Source organism: Equus asinus, chromosome 3, assembly GCF_041296235.1.
Source record: "Equus asinus isolate D_3611 breed Donkey chromosome 3, EquAss-T2T_v2, whole genome shotgun sequence".
NCBI classification, from domain to species: Eukaryota; Metazoa; Chordata; class Mammalia; order Perissodactyla; family Equidae; genus Equus; species Equus asinus.
In genome coordinates, this window is record NC_091792.1 from 40756431 (window position 1) to 40776648 (window position 20218).

A 20218-nucleotide genomic window follows, 5' to 3' on the forward strand; every position below is an offset into this window, starting at 1 on the left:
CATGAGGTTTAGGGATCTGAAATAGGGTAAGAAAAAGGACCCTGGATTTAGGGCAAAATTCTTCTTTCAAATCTCAGTTTGGACATAATTTGCATGATATTTCCTTGTGGATAGCAGAGTTGCAAGAACGCTTCCTCGGCCTCTGATCGCAATTTGTGAAGATCAAATGTAATTATAAACGTAAAATGTAGTTTATGAATATTAAGACAGTTTAATTTTTAAAAGGTAGCTTGTTTCCCTTATAAACATTCCTTGCTAGTGTCAGTGGAAATGAAGAAAGCCAATCGAAGACTGTTTTTGGAATTACTTACTTTGAGAAGCAGGAATGGAACGGAGCAAAGGAAGGACTTAGGTCCAAAATCTTGGATATAAGTGGATGTCCCACATCATTTCCCAGTCAGACTAGGAATGGGACGTAGGTACTAGAGATAGTCAGCGCACGGCCAGGAACTGCCCAGGATTGGGGGGGAAAACAACCTGGGGCTGTCCTTTTTTTTTTTTTTTTTAAGATTGGCACCTGAGCTAACATCTGTTGCCAATCTTTTTTTTTCTTCTTCTCCCCAAAGCCCCCCAGTACATTGTCGTATATTTTAGTTGTGGGACGCCGCCTCAGCATGACTTGATAAGCGGTGCTAGGCCGGCACCCAGCATCCCAACGGGCGAAACCCTGGGCTGCCAAAGCGGAGCGCGCGAAACTGAACCGCTCGGCCGAGGCCGGCCCCCTGGGCCTGTCCTTATCCCAGGCAAAATCTTGCTGTGTTGGTCTGGATAGTGACTGGTGGGCTATTTTAAGGCAGGAGAGCACAGACTTGCGGGTGCAAGTGGACCTTGGAGATATATTGGCCAGTGAGTAAGTGTTGAAAAGGGGGGAAAAATGAGAAGCATGGTTCACGATACTGAATTCAGGTTCCCAAGGATGGAGACGGAGTGGCGTTTAACGACAGTGTGTTTCACAGTCATGTGAGGCTTTCGATGACCGAAGCTTCAAGGAAATCCTGGTTGGGTAATTAGCCTTCTGTCTGGTTACGAAACCTTCTTCTGTGCTTCGGGAATCCCACGCGGAGGCCGCTAGCATCTCGGTTCTCTTTTTCCTTTACCGCGACTCCTCCCCAGCCCCCAGCGCCCTCCTCCAACCCGGCCGGCACCCGGCAGCCGTCAGGGCCACACCTCAGTCACAGTCACCCGAGGGAGCCTGCGGGGAAGGGCGGCTCGGGCGGCCCCGGGCCACAGCCGCCGGGCGCGCGGACCGAGCCGGGCATCGCCTCTCCGGGGTGAGGGGCGGCTCCTGGGCCGGGGCAGGGGCGTCCCGCGGCGCACTCGCCGGGACTCTCTTCCTCGGTGCCTCGCGGCCCCACCGCAGGCGGCAAGAAGGCGCGGCCTGGCGGCGGCTCGCGGACTCCCCAGGTACGTCGGCTCTTCCCGCCGGCGTCGGGCCGGGAGCGCGCTCGGCGGGCGTCCTCGCGCCCAGTCCTGCCCCGGCTCGGGCGGGCAGGGGCGCAGGGGAGCGGCGGCCGGGGCGCGGGCGCTGGGGTTCCCGGGGCCCCGCGGCTGCACCCAGGAGCCCAGCCGCGCGGCTCGGGACCCGGCGCGCGCTCGGAGAGCCTCCGGCCCTCGGGGACGTCCACGCTCCTGCCGCCCAATCTGCGCGGGGAGGCGGACACGCGGAGGTCCGGCTGAGGTCACCCTCGGGAGGAGGAAGGGCCACCTGGAAAGGGACCGGGCACGGCAGAGAGACGCCCACCTCTGAGCGCCTCGGTGCCCACGGTCCGTGGCGGGGCCGAGCACCCTTCCAGCCTCGGAGGTCCCTGGGGGTCGCTGCGCGGAGTTTCCGCTGGCTCCAAGCTGCGGACGGCCGCGGTCCCCGGGAGCCCGAGGTGGGCGGTGACCCCGGCCCTGTCCTCCGGCCTCCCGGGTTCCCGCAGGCCCGCCCTTCCCGCTGCCTCGGTCCCCTCGGCCCCCTCGACTCCGCCCTCGGGAGACGGGGATCAGGCGCAGGCTCTCGAGCTTGACCGCGTGCGTCCTGCTGGGGGCGGGTCCGCGCTCGCCCGCCACCCCCGGGACCCAACTGCGAAACGTGGGGTTTCGCTGCCCCTGGCTCAGAAGCGGCGAACGTTCAGGACTGGGAGCTGCCCCGGGACTCGAGCTCCCTCCCCCAGAGCTGGCCTTTGCGCCGCGGCGGGCTCCTCGTTCCTTCATCCTTAGAATCTCTGAGTGACGTCTCTGGTTAGAAAATACCTTCGAGCGTTTAAGCAGAGACGAGTTCTTTAAAATAAGAATGCTTTAAAGTTCACCTTATAACTTCTTCAAAATGAGAACTTGCGTTTAGAACTTAAATGCAAGACAGGGTGGCGTTTTACCTGTTTAAAAAGAGGTGGTGGGGACAAGTTCTAATTGTAAACAACTCAGGCGGGTGAGCTGATTCTAATCTTGCAGAAGGTCTTGTCTGCACTTTTACTAACTCAGATCTTCACCAAAAAGCAGCTGGTAGGTAGGGTGGCCTGACTTGAAAGTAGAGACCAAAAAAAAAAAAAAGAGGAAATGGCAAACAGCCTATTTGAAAATGACTTATTCACCAATGTTTTAAGTTTCTTCCTGTTCTAAGCAGAGGACATTTGCATCTTTAAACTTTTTATAATGAACCCAGTTTATCAAAATTGCCAGAAGTTGACAGCGTTGTTTTGGACGTTTCTAAGCTTATGAGTTAATTTTTTGCATTATTTTATTTAAGAATTTGGCTTGGTTGGTTAAATATCTTGCAGGAGGTTGCAAGGGGTGGCGGCTAAAGGGTGGGAGGAATGGGTGAACTCTTTTTTTTTAGTTTAAATAAATTTAATAAAAATTTAAAAATAAAATAAGGGAGCTCAGAACTGCATATGATCAGGAAGTGGTCCCAGGTATGGCAAGAGCTCTCCATTTAAGGCAATACTGATTTCTCCCACCAGTTTCCCTCTGCCACCTTCTGTCTTTCTTTTGGAACCCTACATGGTCCTCCAGAGAAATATCCCTTCAGCAATGAACACCCAGGAAACATACCCCTGTGGGAAGGCATATACAAGAATCCACTAGCTTTGCTTTCTGCAGGACGAGACAGGATAGATTTTTGGGGGGTTAGTCATTTAATACCTGAGTGCTTTTAATACTCTGCAGCAGGTAATTTAATTTGTTTTTAGGAAGGATGAAAGTTAAAAGCAACACAAAGAGTAATAATGGGTCAGAATTATGGGTCAGTGGCTAGAACTATCTCCAAAGTTAGAGCCTTTTGACGTAGACTGCTCAAATGAGGAAGGGCCTCAGAAATGAGGAAATCGTTTTGCAACCGGGGGAAGTGAGACTCAGACATGTGCAGTGATCTGCCCAAGGCAAAAAAAAAAAAAAAAAGAATTTGGCTTGTTGGTTAAATATCTTGTCTTGGTTTTAGTGATTGGGTATGATTTACTGGATATGACATCCTGGATGTGACCTCCTCAGAAAGCTCTTTTGATCCATATAAGTCATATTTACTCCTTCAAAATAGTAGGCTTGCTTGTCAAAATTACGGGTTTTTTCTCCCACAATATCATTTAAAATTTACATTACTTTTCCCTCTTATTGAAAAGTCACGTCTGAGTGAGTGCTGTCTTCCTTCTTATCTATTAAATATTATTATATTTAAAAAAATTCAATTGTTGCTCCGTATGCTGCCTACTCTTACCGGGTTCATTTTCCGTATTGCTGAAGAACGTAAGTTTTTGGGTACTTCTCTCAATGAGGGTCTATGGATAACAATTCTTTTTTAGTTTTTAAATGCCTGAAAATGCCTGTCGTATCTTTACTCTTGAATGATAATTTAAATGGGTGTAGACATTTAGATTGACAGATATGTTTTCTCAGCCCTTTGAGGATATTATTTCATTATTTTCAGGCTAGGGCAGGAATTTTTATTCTTTTTTGTTTGGGATTCAATGTGCATTTATAATTTGGGAACTTAGGTTTTTCTTCAATTCTGAAAAAAAAATCTGTTACTATATCTTTGAATATTTGGATCCACACCAGTGTGTGCGGCAGACCTGGGGTTCTGATTTCTTATAGAAGGTTTCTGGTAGGCTGGTTTCCAGCCAGGTCGAGACCCTGGGCCAGATGGCAGAGGTTTTTTAGGTTCCTCGTCACATAAGTGTAACCTCTTCCCTGAACATGGTTTTATGGAGAGAGCTCACTTTTGGTTCTCTACCACGCACTGGGCCATGAGTCCTTTCTCTTTTTGTGCTTCACCAGGCATTATCATTTAGGCCTAGCCCTAAAGCCGGTATCGGGTCATGGTTTCACTGTGGGCTTCAACTTCCTCTCTACCCAAATCAGCAGATGTCCACAGAGTAAGTTGCCTCTAATACCAGGCTTATTTCTCAGATTTCCATCCTTTCTTGAGTCTTGGACCAATAATTCCTTACCAGTCTGTCAACTTTCTGAATTCTTTAAGCAGATGATTTTTATAGTTTGTCCAGACCCACAACCCTCATTAGATGTGACTTCATTTAGTCTAACTCTGGCCATTGCCCTTCCATTTCTCAGTGTCTTACGTTGAGGGGTTCCCTGCCCTATGCTGTAATGTAGTGGGGAAATGAGAGGGGAGAGAAGGAGTTCTGATCTTAAGGGTCAAATTGTTAACCGTAGTTTTAGCATCATCAACAATTATAATTTGTTGAAAACTCACCATGCAATAGATACCATATAATATTTGTATGAAATAGCTCAAGATCTCTGCTCTTATAAATTTTACATTTTAAAGAGAAAAGACTAGGAAAAATAAAATAAAATAGATGTACTTGATCTTAAATCTTAGCTGAACACTGGTATAGATTTCTTAAGATTTGTGCTATTTATTACAAAATGGAAAAAATCAAATAAATGTTGGTTGCCTAGTACAATTATACTCAGAGGATTTTTTTAGTAACTGACTAAGCAGAAAGACAATGGAATAGGTATAGTACTGGACAGTAATAACCGTCTCATCCTAACCCTGTCCATTCTACAGGTGGGTACAGTACTAGATCTATAGCCTCTCTGGGTTAGTTTCTATTGTCAGCTGTTTCTGCTCCTCATACTCATTATCTTGCTTCCTTTAGTACCTGGTTGTTTTTTATTTTGTACTGGACATTGTATTTGAAAACTTGTTTGTAGAAGGAAATTCAAGGCCTAGGACGATGCTATCTTCTTTTAGAGAAAATTTTTCTTTCCTTCTGCAGGTACCCATGAGCACTAGCATTCCAGAAATCACCTTAATCCATTTTCAGAGATTGAGACTGTCTGAGCCATCCAGATAAATGAAAGCTGTGCCGAGGTCTATGTGAAGACTTGTTTTCCTCGATTTCAGCCTTATCTGTTCCATCCATGACTGCCTCACACCTTAACCTTTACACCCCTGTCCTTCAAGGCCATCGAAAGTGCCATGCAGCCTAGCAGACTGTGCTTACTGTGTTCAAGGTGATAAAAGACAAAACTGAAAATTTTGGCAGAGAATTGGAAACTATGAAAAAATGACACAGCAGATGTGAAAAAGAACCAAATAGAAATTATACAGATGAAAAGTACAGTAACCAAAAAATGTAAAAGCAGTGGATGGATTTAACCCAGCTGAAGAAAGAATAATAAACTGGAAAATAAAGCAGAAGAAAACAGCTAGACTGAAACTTGAAGAGACAAAAGTATGGAAAGAACAGAAGAGAAAGAAACATGGAAGATAGATACAGCTAAACCAGTACTTAGATGAAAACTGATGACCTTAAATGGATATATTCAAAATGAAGAATTCCAGGGCCAGCCCGGTTGCACAGTGGTTAAGTATGCAAGTTCTGCTTCAGCGGCCTGGGGTTTGCTGGTTTGGATCCTGGGCGCGGACATAGCACTGCTTGGCAAGCTATGCTGGGGTGGGCGTCCCGTGTATAAAGTAGAGGAAGATGGGCACAGATGTTAGCTCAGGGCCAGTATTCCTCAGCAAAAAAAGAGGAAGATTGGCAGCAGATGTTAGCTCAGGGCTAATCTTCCTCAAAAAAAAAAAAAAAGAAAGAAAGAAACGAAGAATTCCAGAAAATTAATGAGCAAACATCTACTTCAAGAAATTAGAAGAACAGTAAATAAAATCTAGAGGAAGCAGAAGGAAGGAAATAGTAATATAAGAATAGCAATTAATGAAATAGAAAATAAAGGTTCCAGGGCTGGCCCCGTGGCCGGGTGGTTAAGTTCACGTGCTCCGCTGCAGGCGGCCCAGTGTTTCGTTGGTTCGAATCCTGGGCACGGACATGGCACTGCTCATCAGACCATGCTGAGGCAGCGTCCCACATGCCACAACTAGAAGGACCCACAACGAAATATACAACTAGGTACTGGGGGACTTTGGGGAGAAAAAGGAGAAAAAATAAAAAAAATCTTAAAAAAAAAAAAAGAAAAAGAAAGAAAATAGAGGTTCCATAAAGCGAGAAGTTGGTTTTTTGAAAATATCAATAAAAATGATAAGCCTCTGGCAAGACAGTCAAGAAAAAAACAGGCACAGATAACTCATCTAAGGAATAAAATAGGGATCTTACTATAGATCCTGCAGACATTAAAATAATGAGAGGATATTCTAAGTAACTGTGTCAATGAATTTGAAAATGTAAAAGTAAATGATAAATTCTTTTAAAAACACAATTTACCAAAACTGACAGAAGAAGAAAAAGAAAATCTGAATAGTTCCATAGCTGTTAAATAAATTTAATGTATTTCACAAAAACAAAATAAATGAACAAACAATAACAACAAAAACTGCAGGCTCAGAAGATAAAATTGGTGAATTCTACCAAAGAAAGGAAAGGAAATATATAGGGCAATTTTTCTTATGAATATAGACACAAAATTTCGAAACAAAATATTAGTAAATAAAATCCAGCAATATATAGAAAGGATAATACATCCAGACTAACTTTGAGTTTGTTCTAACAATGCAAGATTGTCTTAACACTAAAATTGATTAATGTAATGACCAGTATTTCTTAAAAAAGTAAAGGAGGGAATTCATGTTAGTATCTCAATACATAAGGAAGAAAAAAAGAATTTGATAAAATTCAACATTTAGTAATCAAGAAAATGAAATAAAGGTATAAGGATTGGAAAAAAGAAATAAAACCATTATTAGATCTGGGTGATCTGACTGTGTACATAGAAAATAAAAAGGAATCTACAAACTGTAGAATTACTAAATTAGTTTAGCAAGGTTGCTCAGTGCACACTAAATATATAAAATTTAATTTAATTTCTACATATATATGTATATGCCACATAGAAGTATGTAATATTATTTTCAAAGCTTCAAAAGTATCAGATGCCTACAAGTAAATCTCACAAAATATGCTCAAGACCTCCATGCAGCAAACTACATAAGATATTATTGTGATAAATTAAAGAAGACCTAAGTAAGTGGTGGAAAGTTATATCACGCTCATGGATCGGATTATTCAATATTGGAATGATGTCACTAATTCCCAAATTGATCTTCAGATTCACGGCATTGCCGACTAAAAGAAACAGGTTTTGTTTTTGAAACTGATGAGCCGATTCTGCAACTTATAAGAACATGCAAAGGGCCAAGACTAACCAAGAGTCACTTGAAGAAGAGCAAGAAGGAAGGACATGCTCTCCTGGATATTAAGATATGTTATATATTTAATATAGTGTGTTATTGATACAAGGGTGAACAAATAGGCATTGGATCAGAATAGAGAGCACTGAAACAGACCTACCCCTATGAGGACAGGTGGTTATTGGCAAAGGTAATATTGTTGATTGTTTCCCAGAAACAATCTTTTTAAAAATGGTGCTGGGTCCATTGAATACCCATAGTGGAAAAAAAAAATGAGTCCTGTGTGCTACCTCAAATATTAATCCCAGGTAGATTATAGGCCTAGAAGTGAAAGGCAAAGCAGTAAAGATTTTAGAAAATAATAAGCAGAATGTCTTCATGATAATGCAGGAAAGATTTTTTAAACAGGCCACAAAAATCACTATTTTACAAAACAAAACAGAAAATTTAATGACATCTGTTCATCAAAAGATTCCACTGAGAAAGTGAAAAGGCAAACCAAGGAGTGGAAGAAGATATTTGTGACACATACATCTTCCATTTCCAGAGTATATAAAGAGCCCCTATAATTTAATAATTATAGGATCCCAGTAGAAAACAATGGGCCAGAAGCTGAAACAGGCACATTACAAATGAGGATTTCCAAACGACCATACGCAGAGGTGTTCAGACCTATTATTAGTCTAGGAAATGCAATTCAGACTACAGTGAGATACCACTACCTACCTACCAGAATAGCTGAAATTAAAAAGACTGACAGTGCAAAGAGGTGGCAAGATGTAGAGCAATGGGAACTCTCATACAGTGCTGATGGGAATGCAAATTATGGTGTATACCTACTATGAAATGCTGTGATCCATTGGAAGAAAATCAGAACTGTCTCTATATGCTGACATAGAAAGACGTCAAGCTGTAGTTTTAGATGAGAAATGAAAATCCAGAATAAATATGCATGCTATGACCCCATTTATCTAAAGGAGACAGGAGGTGATGCAAAGCTGTGGCATTGGTGTTGCCATAAAAAATCTGGCTGCAACAGCGATTAAATTCCCAAACCAAGTATGTATTAACATTATTTATGTCTTAATTCTCTGTGCCTATAAATGAGATAGCCTAGGCCTTTATAATCTCTCAAATTCTCTGAATGTGGGAAATTAACTTTACTCATCAAAAGTATTCTTTTGGGGTTAACAAATTTTTCCTTTTTTTGTAGAGTTAATGCAGTGAGCAAATACAGACAAAGGAGGACACATGCAAGGAGTGAGAGAGCTGAATAGAGCCAGAGAAGGATAAAGGGTGCAGAAGGTGGGCAGAAAGTGCTGGGTTCATGGTTGAAAGGAAACTAGCGGTTGTGGAGAGTGTGCAGACAGCTTGATTTCCCCCGCGTTTCTCTCAACAGCCCATCCAGACTAAAGCACTGTCTTCTGCACTTGCTTCTCTACAGGAAGAGAAGGTTCTAATGGTCTGATTGTCCCTCAGCTCAGCAAACCACCTTGCTCTGCCTGGGCCTGCCTGCTAGTAGTAGGTGCCAGACAGGGTTGAGGAGCATGGGACCTTTAACTTTTGGTCAAAGAGCATGCTGCTCCTGGAGCGGCGTTCAGTGAATAGTGTCCAGTGAGAGCGGTGCTCTGGCTCTGTGACATCTCTAACTCCCAGGAGGCATCGAGGAAGGGAAGAGCCATGCTTAAAATATAAAACAGGGTGAAGTGCAGATTTGGGTGATTGTAAATCTGTGTGGTTAAGCCTAGCCCATTTCTTAAACTGCTTGCTTGTCATTCCTCCATTCATTCACTCATTCTTTCAACCCATGTTTATCGAGTCCCACTCTACTCTCAGATGGTATTGTGCTTTTAAGTCACTGCACAGTGCAGTGTATTGTGTTAGTGTTGCTGGATGTGTCAGGGAATTCATTTTTTATCCCCATTCATACATTCCATGTGCCTCTCGCTTATTTCCTGGTAGCTCTGTGTGTGTGTGTTACACCTTACAGAACGTTTCTCAAGAACTGGAATTACGATACCCTGTCAAACAATCACTCGTTTGAATGTCTTTTATTTGTAGGTTGAATCACTGGACAATGCCACATGCTTTGTGGACGGTGTGGGTCTTAGGGGCCGTAATCAGCCTCTCCAAGGAAGGGGTCCCTGATCAGCCTTCTTCTCTGTCTTGTGATCCCACTGGTGTCTGCGATGGCCGCTCCAGATCTTTAAACTCCATCCCCTCAGGCCTCACGGCAGCTGTGAAAAGTCTTGACCTGTCCAACAACAAGATCGCCTCTGTCGGCAACAGTGACCTGTGGAAGTGTGTGAACCTCAAGGCCCTGAGGCTGGGGTCCAATGACATCAACACCATAGAGGAAGACTCTTTTTCCTCCCTGAGGAGTCTTGAACATTTGGACTTGTCCAATAATCACTTATCTAATTTATCGTCCGCCTGGTTCAGGCCCCTTTCTTCTTTAAAATTCTTAAACTTACTGGGAAGCACTTACAAAACACTCGGGGAAACATCTCTTTTTTCTCATCTCACCAATTTGCGAATCCTGAAAGTGGGAAATATTCACTTCACTGAGATTCAGGGAAAGGATTTTGCTGGGCTCACTTTCCTTGAAGAACTTGAGATTGATGCTACAAATCTCCAGCGGTATGAGCCCAAGAGTTTCAAATCAATTCAGAACATCAGTCATTTGATCCTTCGTATGAAGCAGCCTGTTTTACTGCCAGAGATTATTCTAGATACTTTGAGTTCCTTGGAATATTTGGAACTGAGAGATACTCATTTAAACACTTTCCATTTTGCAGAAGTATCTGACCCTGAAACCAATACATTGATTAAAAAGTTCACATTTAGAAATGTGAAAATCACTGATGAAAGTTTTGATGAAATTGTGAAGCTGTTGAATTATATTTCTGGAGTGTCAGAAGCAGAGTTTGATGAGTGTACTCTTGATGGGCTTGGTGAATTTAGGACACCGGATATAGACAAAATTAAAGTTATAGGTAAGCTAGAGACATTAACGATACGGAGGTTGCGTATTCCACAGTTTTACTTATTTCGTGATCTGAGTAGTATTTATTCACTTACAGAAAGAGTTAAAAGGATCACAATAGAAAATAGTAAGGTTTTTCTGGTTCCTTGTTCACTTTCACAACATTTAAAATCATTAGAATATTTGGATCTCAGTGACAATTTAATGGTTGAGGAATACTTGAAAAACTCAGCCTGTGAGCGTGCCTGGCCCTCCCTCCAAACCTTAATTTTAAGGCAAAATCATTTGACGTCATTAGGAAAAACTGGAGAAACTTTGCTTACTCTGAAAAACCTGACTAAACTTGACATCAGCAAGAACAGTTTTCATTCTATGCCTGAAACTTGTCAGTGGCCAGAAAAGATGAAATATTTGAATTTATCCAGCATAAGAATAGATCGTTTAACCCAATGCATTCCCCAGACACTAGAAGTTTTAGATATTAGCAATAACAATCTCAATTCATTTTCTTTGATTTTGCCACAAGTCAAAGAACTTTATATTTCCAGAAATAAGTTGAAGACTCTACCAGATGCCTCCTTCTTACCCATGTTATTAGTCATGAGAATCAGCAGAAACACAATAAATACTTTCTCTAAGGAGCAACTTGATTCTTTTCAAGAACTGAAGACTTTGGAAGCTGGTGGCAACAATTTCATTTGCTCCTGTGAGTTCCTGTCTTTCACTCAGGAGGAGCAGGCACTGGACCAGATCCTGATCGACTGGCCAGAAAACTACCTGTGTGACTCTCCCTCCCACGTGCGGGGCCAGCGGGTTCAGGACACTCATCTCTCGGTCTCTGAATGCCACAGGACAGCTCTGGTGTCTGCTGTGTGCTGTGCCCTTTTCCTGTCGATCCTGCTCACTGGGGTTCTGTGTCACCATTTCCATGGACTGTGGTACATGAAAATGATGTGGGCCTGGCTCCAGGCCAAAAGGAAGCCCAGGACAGCTCCCCAAAGGGACATCTGTTATGACGCCTTCGTGTCTTACAGTGAACGGGACTCCTACTGGGTGGAGAACCTCATGGTCCAGGAGCTGGAGCACTTCAACCCTCCCTTTAAGTTGTGTCTTCATAAGCGGGACTTTATTCCTGGCAAATGGATTATTGACAATATCATTGACTCGATTGAAAAGAGCCACAAAACCATCTTTGTGCTTTCTGAAAACTTTGTGAAGAGTGAGTGGTGTAAGTACGAACTGGACTTCTCCCATTTTCGTCTCTTTGATGAGAACAATGATGCTGCCATTCTCATTCTTCTGGAGCCCATTGAGAAAAAGGCCATTCCCCAGCGTTTCTGTAAGCTGCGGAAGATAATGAACACCAAGACCTACCTGGAGTGGCCCACTGATGAAGCTCAGCAGGAGGGGTTTTGGTTAAATTTGAGAGCCGCCATAAAGTCCTAGGTTCCTTCATTAAAGGCCAGTCTTGGTTTGCTGGTGGTCTTTATATCACTAGTTGTAACTAGGTCCATTTTGACACACTTATATGTAACCCACATGAATGTACTGTCATTTGAGGCCTTGCTTACTAAAACGACTAAAACTCAGATTTTATCTAGAGTGCTGTTTTATAAAAACTGCTACCAGATTGAAAAAAATCGTTTTTGGTTTTTCTTTATCCTATGAGATAATCAGGATCTGAGTGCATTATTGATACCTGAATTAGCTGTAGCAATTGGCTTACTTCATTCAGAAAGGGCACAAATGAATAGATTTCAGCCGGATGTGTCCGTCAGCTTTCTGCAAGGAGAGGCATCCATGTCAATCGAGGGCCTTCTCCATCCCACCCAACGGTCTCCTCCCTGTGTGACCGCACTCTAGAGCATCAAAGCAAAACGCTTCGCTCACTCAGCCAAACTTCTTGTTATTCCTAGAAAAAAGTGTTGTGTGTCCCCATTAAACTTTACAGGATACAAAATACCTGGAGGGTGTGTTTTCATGTGGACTGGGTCTGTCTTTCTGGGTATTTGATAGGTTTCCCTTGTCATAGTTACTTGAGAGAGGGTACATAATACAGGAGGCAGTAAATTATGTCTTTCCATGAGAAGTAAACCAGGGAAGTAAATAAAATACTCCGTTTGGAAGAATGTGAAAGAAGCCTGCCATATCCCTGACTCTGATCTTCCTCCAGCCTTTAACTATGTGTGAAGTTCTACTTAGCTTCCGGTGACTTAGCCTCTTGGTCCCTGTGTTCCTGGCTGTTTCCCCTGCATCCTGTTGCTTTTTTCTTCTTTGAAAAGTTTTCTTTCTGATGCTAAAAATGCCTTCTTTCCTCTTCTTCTGAAAATTTATAAAAGTACAAGTGAGCTAAATAGATTTATAAACAGAATGTACCTAGAGGTTCATCATAATGACTCAAAAATATTTGATATACAGTAATTTAAAAAATAGATACCACTTCCATATATTAATTTTTATAATCTAGATTTAATAATACATTAAACTTAATTCAATGAATGCATTAAATTTAAAAGCCAAGTGCTATTTACTGATTTGGTGCGACTCTTCTTAAGCTGGGAACCACAAGCGAACCTCCTCTGACCCCAGTCACTTCTCAGCCAGAACTGGCTTTGTGTGGTTAATTGGACTCTGGAGTCAGACCTGGGTTAGTAGATGTGTATCTTTGGGTAAGTCACTTAATCAGACCCAAAATATTTTCCTGTCCTTAAAATAGGTATAATAAGATCTACATCATGTAGCTATCTATAATATCTCTGGTGTAAATATTAATGTACAGTAATGTAAGTGAACCACTGAGTGCACACCCCTAGCTTGCCATTTCCCTGGAGGGGTGAAGAGGGCAAGAGGACCAAGCCTGTCAGAATGGGGACCATGGGGTGCTTGCACGGGGTGACAGGGATGCCTATAGTAGATGTTAGCTATTATTATTATTCTTCTTTTCCAAAAAGTGATTCATCTGCTTATGTCTTATGGTTTGTAAATGGATATTTCTCTGTTATGGATACTAGCAGGGATATAAGGGACCCTGTTGTTTGCAGAAAACTATCCCAAAGAGATAAGTTCATTAAGTGCATCACAGGCTTTAGTCCTTGGGAAACTCACACCGTGTTTCTTCTCTCTCATATAAATTCCTGGGAGAGTATAATGGAGGGAACAGTAGGCAGCCTAAGAAAAAAATGGGAAAGTTCAGGAGAAGGAAACTTGAGGAGACGCCACAGAAACCAAACACCATAATGGACTTTTTGCTTTACTTCTCTATTTCCTACATTAAGCACAATGTTAATTATCATGAGAACCAGACAAATTTAACACGGACTTGATGTAGATTTAATTTCAATGATCTAAACAGCTGGAGAGGAAGTGGGTGGAGGGAAGGCAAAAGGGGTAAAGGGACACATGTACAGTGATGGATGGCAACTAGAGTTTTGGTGGTGAACACGATGCAGTCTGTACAGAAGTAGAAATATAGTGATTTCACCTGAAATTTATATAATGTTATAAACCAATGTGACCTTAATAATAAAAAAACCCTTCCAACCTAAAAAAAATTTAAACAGTAGAAATAGCTTCATAGTTAATTGATAGATTTAAAGCAATATTTTAAAAGAAGACTTTATTTTTCACATTGTAAATGTTAAACATGTTCACTGTAGGAATTTTGGAAAAGAGATGAAAACATATAAAAGATAAGAATCAGCTCTTATCCCTTTACCTTGGGGTAACCACTGGCAACTGGGTAGTGTATAGCTCTCCAGTATTTTATTTTTTTCTCTCTATATATATCTTCACAAAATTGGGATTGGATTTCAAATACTTAAACCATATAAAGAAAATAGCATCTTTTTTTTCCTGAGATTGTTTAATTATTATTATCTAACATCTCTGAACTCTCAGGGTCATTCAGGATTCCATGCAGATACATACTGGTTGACTTGCCCAGACTTCATAGGGTTCTAACAGCTACCCTCAGGCAGCTGTCCATAAAAGAAAAAAGCAAATACATCAGAGGTCAATTTAAGGACTCCTTCTTTTACAGAAGAAAAACTAATATTTAGTTAGTGCTTTATCCAAATGTGAGGGCTTTTATTTGTCAATAGACTATAAACTCAATCTTGTTTTCTCTCTTTAACCCTTGCACATGCCTGGTATGTAATAAGAATTGAATTGTTGAACGTTTGCTGAGTAGGGAAATAAACCAGAGTCAAATCTTCTAATAATCCTGATGGTGAACCAATCGTAATGCTGAAGCACTGGGCAGTTTCAGGAAGGAAAACTACCAACAGGTAGAAATCTGTGTGTGAGTTTTCTTTGTTACAACTATGATGGAACTCTGAATAACATTAAGTTAGATCCTTTGCCGATATTTTTAGCAATAGATGTGTTTCCCTTTTGCTTCATACAAGTGTGATGTCTTCAGGCATTGCAGAGTAGATGTCTGGTGTTCTGTAGATGGTGTTGGCTGTTTAACAAATGACCGATAAATTTAAAATGAATTAATTTTGGGAGTCCAACATATCTTGGGTTAATTCTTTCTGATTGGCCTCCCCATTTTGTTCGTTTTGTTCCCTCCTCCTGGATTAATTCGTTCTTTTAAAAATATTCACTGAGTGCCTGTTACGTGCCAGGCATTGCTCCAAGTGCTAGGGATACAGTAAGGAAGAAAACTGATAACATTCTCTGCCTTCATGGAGGGGAAGACAAAAAATAAACAGGAAACAAATAAATCCATGATATGACTGCAGGTATTGATAAGTGCTCTGAGACAATAAAAGCAGAGCATGGCAATCGAGTGTGCGTGTGTGTGTGCATGTGTGTGTGTGCATATGTGAACAGAGTGGCACAAAAGAAGAGAGTGATTCTCCCCACTTTAGTGCAGCCCGTGGGTGGGTTGAGAGCATTTGGCAGGCCCCGCATCCCCAGTGTAGCTGTGGCCCACTGAGTGGGCTGTGGCACCTCGTGCTGAAGGTTTTGGGAGTAACCCTCTCCATATAGAAGAGCTTTGTGGTGCCAAAGCTGCCACTTGGTGACAAGTACAAAGAGCAGAAAAGACCACATCCTTAAATCACAGATTACTTAACAACTCTGCCTACTTCTTTGAAGACGTTGAACTGATCAGAAGGAATTAGTTCTAACTACATTGTGTATGTAAGAAGTACTTTGCAAACCTCTGAAACACTTTACAGATGAGATCATCGTCAGCCAAACTAGAGGTGGGATATCTGTGGTGGGCTGTTAACACATGTGTTGCAGGCATGGATTAGAAAACAATTGAAATGGGAAAGATGCAAAGCATGCTTTGTTTATTGCATTGTTCAACTTCCCTTTAAATTCTCTCCACATAGACAAATTGCCTTATGTAAGAGACCAAATTTTATTCACTTCTCTAAACTCTTGGGATCATCTCTAAAATTAAAAAAAGAATATTAATATTAAATGTAGGATCAAGGATTTAAAAATATTTCAACATGCAATACATTGCTTCTGGGGCAAGTCAGCTGTACTATTCCAGCCCTAGAGAATAGTTAATGCCTTGAACTATTCCTATCACCACGGGTTGCCAGGCCACCAAATAACGAAGCCAATCCAGGATTTGTCCATACAAAAAGCGTGTGCGCTCCCAGCTAAATCCCAGTTAAGGAGGTTGCTCTATCTACAGCCAAGTAGCAGAAATGTTCATAAATATCATTTGCAAAGATAATAAGCAACGTCATGAGTGGGTATTTCCTTTCTTGTTAATTGTATGTGCTCATTTAAAAGCCCCTTGCATGATTTTTATAGCATTTGGTTATCATTGTCATTTATGCTACACTTAATTTCCAAAAATAAATCCAAACAATTTACAATAAAATCTCAAACTCTAAAACAGGAATAAAAAGCAAAGGTGATACACTAAAGGAAAGAGGAAGAGGAGAATGACCACGTTGGAAAACCAAGGATAATGGAAGCTGCTCTAAGTGAGCAAAAACAGCTCTGGGCTTTCCTATAGTCAGCTCATCTGAGGAGCTCATAGTATATTAAAAAGAAAAACATGAGTTCACAGCTAAGACATGCCTTTTCCTGGTATCCTTGATAAACTGTGCCAAGAGCACTTAATACATAGCATTTCTGATAGCCTTGTTACACACATAAAGGCTGTTTTTTCACATGTACCTTTTCTTCTACTGAGTCTCAGTAAAAAGAGTACATGTAATATTCAAAAGTTTATTCTCTCGAGACCATATAAAGAAACCACTTGTCCTTTGTTATTTGAATGATCATTGAAGGTGACATTTATGATCATATTATCACCAATTTTATAAGAAAGATTTATGTCCTGTAGTTTTATAAAGTATTAATCAAAAGTGGTTCTGGACTCGGTCTCCTCATGTTTGTAGGGAAACTCAGGGAGAGTGGATGAGAGGGCAGGAGGAAGGAGCATCGCACACCCATAGCCTCAGTGGTCCTGGAGATGGACTGTCTCACCAACAAGGGCCAGCCGTGTGGATGGAGCTGGTGGCTGCAGAGGGTGTTGCTCTGGCAAGGTTCTGAGGCCCAAAGACCCATCGATGCTGCCTCCTCTGCTGCCCCACTTGAAAGTCTTCCCTTGATTTGCAGTCGTCAGGGATGGGGGCGTTGCTGCCAACAGCCATTGTTAAAACTGTACATTTGGGGTTGGTGAAAAGTAGGGGGAGCAGGAAGCCAGGGAGGTGTCTCCTTCGGCACCATGAAATTTAGGTGACTGGGACTCAGAGTATTGAAAGGCTGTCTCTAATGATAAGAGAGAGTACTTGGCAGATTGATGCCAACTTCTCAAGGCTCTTCTGCTTAATGGGAGATAAGTTTTAATTCCATTTACCCACCCTGAAAGACATATATTATGGTCTTGGGCCAGTGGGATTGAGGATTAAGTCTTTATAGTCAGCTCTGGATGGGGCCCTTACCTTCCTGTGGCCTTTGTGAGATTTGGGTTTATTCAGTTGGGAATCCCTGGGGTCTATAAAAATTCTAGTTGCTGCCGTAAGGTGACCAAGTCTGTGGGTCTTCATTTCCTTTCAATATTACTATCACTAGGGTTTAATCTAAGAAAAGATGAGGCATAGCAAGGAATTAAAAAAGCTAAAATCCAAGGGAAAAAAACCCTACTCATTTCTGGAAATAATAAAATTTGGTACACCTTAAAAATAGTTTCCTATACTCTAGTTCTCATTTGGGGCTTTTAAAATTTCAATTCCAATCTATTTATCTACCCACCCACGCCATCTACAAATTACCTACATTCATCTGTCTGTCTGTCTATCTCACCATCCATCTTTCATTTATCTTATCCTTCCATATATTTACCTATTTTTTGAAACGCCCCCTCACATTCCCACTAAAGCCCTTATAGTGGAATATATGGAATATAAATAGTAGAAAGTATCTTTTTTTGGCATTTAAGTTCCTAACCAGAATAGTAACATAGGCACAGGGGAGAAAAGAGACCAGCAAGTCATTTTGAAATAGGTGGTTAGGGAAAACAGAAAGTGTTGTGTTATAACTATAACGAAGATAATGAAATTTTCGACTGAAGAATGCATCACCAGAAACATTTAAGATAATGTTTTGAAACTTTTTAAAAAAAGGATACGGGTTACTGATCATCCTCTTCAAATCAACCTTCTCTTTGCAGTAAGGGCAAGTCTGCTTTTTACCAACAATACACCAACCTCGGATGCAGAATTCATGAAAGCTTAGGCATCTTGTTAGGGAAGCTTCTAGATATTAAAGAGCGAAGTCTGCTTCATGAAGACATCGTGGAAGTGATCCCATATGTAGGGTGGAGTAGTGGAGGGTGAGAATGGCTGTCAGTCATGACTGGATTGCGCACATCCCTTTGTAGGGAGATTCTGTAGGACAATGGAACCTCCAAGGACTGTGAGCTTGGAGTCAGGGCTGCAATAATTCTGTGACTCTGAGGAGTTTACTTGGCTTCTTGGCTTTACTTGTTCCTCTCGCCTCACTTGATTCTCGCAAGAATTAAATTAGATATGGAATGTGAAGGTGCTTTTATACAGTAATATCTTATGTAAATGTATCACTGTACTTCCCTGCCTCGCTCACTGTGCATTTCTCATGCATTTTCCATAGCATTTCCCTAGTCTACTTTTCGTGCATTACTCATTACCTACTATGTAATCAGCCTTGTCTTAGGCACTTGGACAAGTTTAAATTATTTGTGGTCATAAACTTACAAATATTTCTATTAGCTTCATAAATTTTTTCTCAACTTGTTTTTATTGCTGATAAGGAGCCAGTTATTTTTAATAGAATATAGGTCTCATAAACTTCTGAAACTCTAGGCATTTAAAAATTCATTTGTATACAACCCCTTGTCCAGAAAGTTGACCCTTTGCTCCCAAAGTTGAGAGTGAACCCTATGTTTTCCCACACATCAGGGACTTATTCTTTTTAAAGCACGTATCACACTGTATCAGGACTGTCTGGGTACTTACATGTCTCTCCTGGACCATAGGCTACCTGTGGGACTATGTCTCCTTCATTTCTGTCTTCAGCACCTTAAGCAGTGCATAAGTGCCTGATCATTGAAGGAACATTTGAATGAATCACTCAAAACCAATTACTTTTGCAAATGTATTCTCCCAGGTTCCACAACATTATGGATTCCGGCAAAATGCTTAACTGTAATGAGATCCATCCTATTGATTGATTTATTTCTAGTCTTTGGTCCCAATGCAGCTTCTGGATCCAGATCACATGATCTTCTGAGTGGCCTGCTACACACCCACGTGAACAGCAATGATGTACAAGTCCTCACCCTAACAAATAGAGGATCATGGAGGTGTAGACAAGTCAAGGCCATGTATATAATTCCTCAACATTAGATCTGTGTGCCAGTAAGAGTTTGCACTATTTTAGTTCTTGGAACTGGGGTCACTTTTGCAATATGTTTGGGTTGACATAAGTGGTGTATTATAGCCAAGATTTTGAATTAAAACCCATACAGCCCTTCATTCAAAAGGGCTGGAGTATGGACCCGTCTTCCAGATAGGTATAGAGTTCAGAGGTCATAGAGCCAGCACTGAAATGTCCACCTCCTCTTTAATATTCTTTTTCATCTTCCAAATCTCAATGCTAGAAAGCCTCCGAGCTGGCAGCACTGCCGCAGAGCAATGCTCAGAGTCCCCTGCCCCTTGTTAACATGACTCATGTTTGCCCACTCCTTGCTAATATGACTCATGCTAAAATAGGCCATTAATAATACTCCCTGCAAAGCAAATTTAAAGGTGACTACATTTTTGATTACATATGCACACATGTACAACAATCCCTAAGGGCTTTTAAAGGTGGAGAGAGAAAATATTTCCACTTGCAAATGGCAGAAGGGGCTCTGTTCCAACATTTGAAGCATAAATCATATTTAAAACTAGGGCCAGACTTGGAAAACTTCTACTAAGAATGATAGTTTTTTGGGAAAGGTATCACACTGAAAAACCACCATAGAATTCCATATGGGATATCTTTGTTAAGGCTTAAGTGTTGCAGTAAGGGCTCCTATTACACTTCAGATGCCATTTGGTCCAGTTTTTCACTCTCAGGATTGAGTAAATGGAATCTGTCCAGATTAAACAGAATTGAATCATTGGTGCTGCACATCTAGGGTA

General features: G+C 41.5%; 2 protein-coding genes across 13 annotated transcripts in view; one reads left to right on the forward strand and one right to left on the reverse strand.

Moving 5' to 3' along the window:
* The first annotated feature begins 1033 nt into the window (after positions 1 to 1033).
* TLR2 (toll like receptor 2) overlaps positions 1034 to 20218 on the forward strand; it is an 81932-nt gene continuing 62747 nt past the window's right edge. The window contains exons 1-4 of one of the 7 annotated variants that reach the window (XM_044767075.2): positions 1058 to 1404; positions 5220 to 5814; positions 8802 to 8893; positions 9650 to 12536. In XM_044767075.2, the coding sequence (XP_044623010.1) occupies positions 9666 to 12020 (2355 nt within the window). In that variant the 5' untranslated portion in view covers positions 1058 to 1404; positions 5220 to 5814; positions 8802 to 8893; positions 9650 to 9665 and the 3' untranslated portion in view covers positions 12021 to 12536. Of the gene's footprint in view, positions 1405 to 5219; positions 5815 to 5834; positions 8648 to 8801; positions 8894 to 9649; positions 12537 to 20218 lie in introns of those variants that run through there. The other 6 variants (XM_070504937.1, XM_044767074.2, XM_014826670.3 and 3 more) reach the window with 6 other exon arrangements.
* The window catches only part of RNF175 (ring finger protein 175), a 44664-nt gene continuing 37122 nt past the window's right edge, over positions 12677 to 20218 (reverse strand). For 5 of the 6 annotated variants that reach the window (XM_070504938.1, XM_014826674.3, XM_044767080.2 and 2 more), the window contains 2 exons: positions 18184 to 18285; positions 15846 to 16198 (listed from right to left, as the gene is read on the reverse strand). In XM_070504938.1, the coding sequence (XP_070361039.1) occupies positions 16078 to 16198; positions 18184 to 18285 (223 nt within the window). In that variant the 3' untranslated portion in view covers positions 15846 to 16077. Of the gene's footprint in view, positions 15218 to 15845; positions 16199 to 18183; positions 18286 to 20218 lie in introns of those variants that run through there. The other variant, XM_070504939.1, reaches the window with a different exon arrangement.